The sequence below is a fragment of the Chrysochloris asiatica genome, unplaced genomic scaffold (assembly GCF_000296735.1).
Source record: "Chrysochloris asiatica unplaced genomic scaffold, ChrAsi1.0 scaffold00254, whole genome shotgun sequence".
NCBI lineage: Eukaryota > Metazoa > Chordata > Mammalia > Afrosoricida > Chrysochloridae > Chrysochloris > Chrysochloris asiatica.
Window position 1 is genome coordinate 164,665 of NW_006408772.1, and position 3,504 is coordinate 168,168.

The 3,504-nt window shown below is 39.3% G+C and overlaps 1 protein-coding gene across 1 annotated transcript in view; it reads right to left on the reverse strand.

Annotated features, from left to right (window-relative positions):
• Positions 1-2,169, reverse strand: part of TMPRSS11D (transmembrane protease, serine 11D) — a 72,522-nt gene extending 70,353 nt beyond the window's left edge. The window contains exon 1 of the mRNA XM_006873781.1: positions 2,159-2,169. Coding sequence (XP_006873843.1) covers positions 2,159-2,169 — 11 coding nt within the window. The remainder of the gene's footprint in view (positions 1-2,158) is intronic.
• Between the last annotated feature and the right edge of the window lie 1,335 nt (positions 2,170-3,504).

The following is a 3,504-nucleotide window of genomic DNA, read 5'->3' on the forward strand; positions in this document are numbered from 1 at the left end:
GTGATATGCCAAAGACTGAAACAAGACATTTACCTCAAGTTTTATACAGAAACCAAGTCAGCATGGATTAAAGTCCTAAATGAGAATCCCAGAATTACAAAGGCCGTTGATGAAAAAAATAAGGAAAAATGTGAGAGCTCTAATACAGGGCATACACCGACTACCAAACATTTTGAAACTTACACAAACAAAAGCAGACAAAATAGATCAATGGGACATACTAAAAATTAAAAACTTGTGTGCATCAAAAGACTTCATTAAAAGAGTAAAAAGGGAGCTCACAGAATGGGAAATTTTTTTTTGCAATGACACATCAGACAAGTGACTAATTTCCAAAATATATAGGAACCTACAACACCTCTACAAGAAAAGGACAAATAGCCCAATTAAAAAAAGGGCACAGGACATGAATAGACACTTCATCAAGGAGGCGATCCGGTCAGCTAACAAACATATGAGGAAATCTTCATGATCACAAGCCATTAGAGAGATGCAAATCAAAACAATAATGAGATATCATCTCACAGCAGCAATAATAGCAAAGATCAAAAAAGTAGAGGACAATAAGTGTTGGCGAGGATGTGGAGAGACTGGGACTCTCCTACATTTCTGGTGGGATTGCAAAATGGTCCAACCACTTTGGAAAACAATATGGCGCTTCCTCAGAAGGTTGGAAATACAGATACCTTATGATCCAGCAATTCCTCTACTTGGTATTTATCCATAAGAAATACGAGTCATAACACAAGTAGATATATGCACACCAATGTCCATAGCAGCACAATTTACAATAGCAAAAAGATTGAGACAGCCTAAGTGCCCATCTATGGAAGAATGAATTAACAAACTTTGGTATACACACAATGGAATACGATGCTACCCTGAAGAATAACAAGGAAGTAGCAAGCCACTGCAAAGAGAAACCTTGTAAGTCCATCTTCAGCCTATAACTGTTTGGAATAACTAAAGTGGTACTAGAACTTGCCCAGTGAAGGAAGCTCCCTGTAGAGCCTTTGCATTGCACAAAACCATAGGTGGAATCCTGATCCTCATCCAGAATCTTCTGATGTGGGACATTCCCACATGAAAGGACAAGCAGACCAGTCTGGAACAGCTAGAAAAACAGAAGATACTTCTTGAAAGAAAGACCAGCAGAAAAAATAAAAAACAATAACAGCAGTCCAATTGACTACTCCAAGAACAAGCAAGTTGTTCCCCAGGGAGCCATCAAGGCAAGTGGTCAGGTCCCCTCAAGCCAAACCCCCTTCCAAGGTTGAAACTCAAATGGAATACACTAGCAGGCATGTGGTCCTATTGCTGCCCAAGTTGGTCACCGATAAAGGAAGTGGGGGAAAAACAGCAATGAAGTTGTGAACTAAGTCTAACCACATTCAACAGACTCCTGTTAACCTGGATTGAGATCTGGTTAACCAGCAGTATGACGAGACCTGGGGACTCCTGGGCTCAGGGTCAGGGACATGGCCCCAGAGGACTAGAACAGAGTGTGAAGCATCCAGCTGATATAAAGTGAGGTGGATGCACAAGAACACCCACACTTGCAGATAGCACCCATTTGACCTGGTATCAACTGTCTTAATGACACACCCAAGTACCCAGCATGAGTAATTATTTATATTGCTTTTATTCATGTTATTACCAGTACTTGTACCACACTTACTCTATTAAACTACCAATCAATCAATAGCTGATTATTTGAGGTGCGCAGGGCATGGTATAATGAGACCAAGGTCAAGAGATAAATTTTTAGATAACTTTTCCCCATTAGTTCACAACCATAGGCTGAGACTTATTTTGCTATCTTACAAATGCAAGCTCTTGTGGAGGAAGAAACAAAATTTTAAAAAGGGAAGAATTTCGAGCGTCTGATAAAACAAGATTATCTTGGCATAAACGATACCACCTGTGATGTCACATTGACCACTTCATTACTAATGACATTGTGGTGAATTTCTTATGTGGAGCGACCTTGTTTTATCACATTGTAAAATTTTTTTCAGATAAAACTGCTGATGCTGAAATGATCTTCAAGTATCCAGAGTAATCTTAAGTATTTCTTTTGTAATCATTTGCCTTTTAATTTCTTGGTGCTGCACGAAGACTCAACTTTCAGGCATTTTTACTGTGGTTATTTACTTACAACTCCGACATTTTCTGTCATTTCTCACACCCTCAATATTCTGCTCCAGGTTTCCTAGTGTCCTTGATACTCCTCAAGGGCATTCCCCAAGTAAAGTAAGACCCTCTGTCTTGTGCTTACTGTTGTCATTTTCTCTTGCTAGAAAACTCTTATCCCAGGCTCACTTTCTCATCTCTTTTAATTATGTTATCAAGGTAGCCTTCCTTTTAAAATTGACACCTCTTTTCCCAGCCTTCCCCACTTCATTTCCTTGCTTTATTATTGTGAGTTGTTACTAAGTGCTGTAGAGTTGGTACCAACTCATAGTGATCCTGTATAGATTTCTGGGGCTGTATATCTTTGCTGGAGCAGAAAGCCTCATCTACCTCCATTGGAACAGTGGATGGGCTCAGGCTGCTGACCCTATGGTTCACAGTTGTGTGTTTATCCTACAGAGCTACAGAGCTCCACATTATTGTGAATTTTTGTTAAGTGCTGTGGTGTTGGATCTGACTCATAGTGACCCTGTATACGGTTTCTGAGGAGCAGCTCGTGTGTTTGAACTGCCAACTTTGTGGTTAGCAGTCCTGTGCTTGCAGCACCACACCAAGACTCCATTATTGTGCAGGTTGTTGTTGTTAACTACCCTTGGTTCTGACTCATAGCAACCCTTATAGGGCTTCCAAGGAATGGGAGGTGGGTTTGAACCACCAACCTTGAGTTTAGCAGTCCAGTACTTATCCTACAGTATCACACCAGAAGTTCTTGCAATATATTATGCAAGTTATTGGTTTGTTTGTTTTCTTTCTTTCCCCATGGCTTAAAAACTCTATGAAGGCAGGGATTTTAGTTTTTCTTCTTTTTTATAAACTCACAGATGATGTGTTTATTTTATCAAACAGTTGCCCCATTACTCTGTTTTCTCTATATTCAACAGATTTAAGAAATGTATCTAAGAAGGCATAGACTAAAATCAGGAATTATGTGTGATATTGAAAAGACTATAAATGAATGTGGAATATGCCAAAGACAAAGATGTTTGTTCATGAGTAAGGCTAACTTTATAGGCCCTTTTCAGGAGAACTTCTTGGCTGTGGGAGATATTTAATCTGATTATCAAATCAGAGGACTGCTACAGCTCTGTACACATTATTTGTAACACAAGCATTTTCAAACATTTGTTTCTTTCTGATCTTCACTTGATCTTTACTTGACTTTAGATTAAGAAAGGAGATGATATATCTGAATTGTCACATACATGCCTCATCTTTCACAAGCAAGAAGTCTGGATGAGATTGGTGTGAATGTCTGAGTGTGATTTGAGGAAGCCTGCTGAATAAAATAGGGCAGAAGAGCTTCTCAGGTTT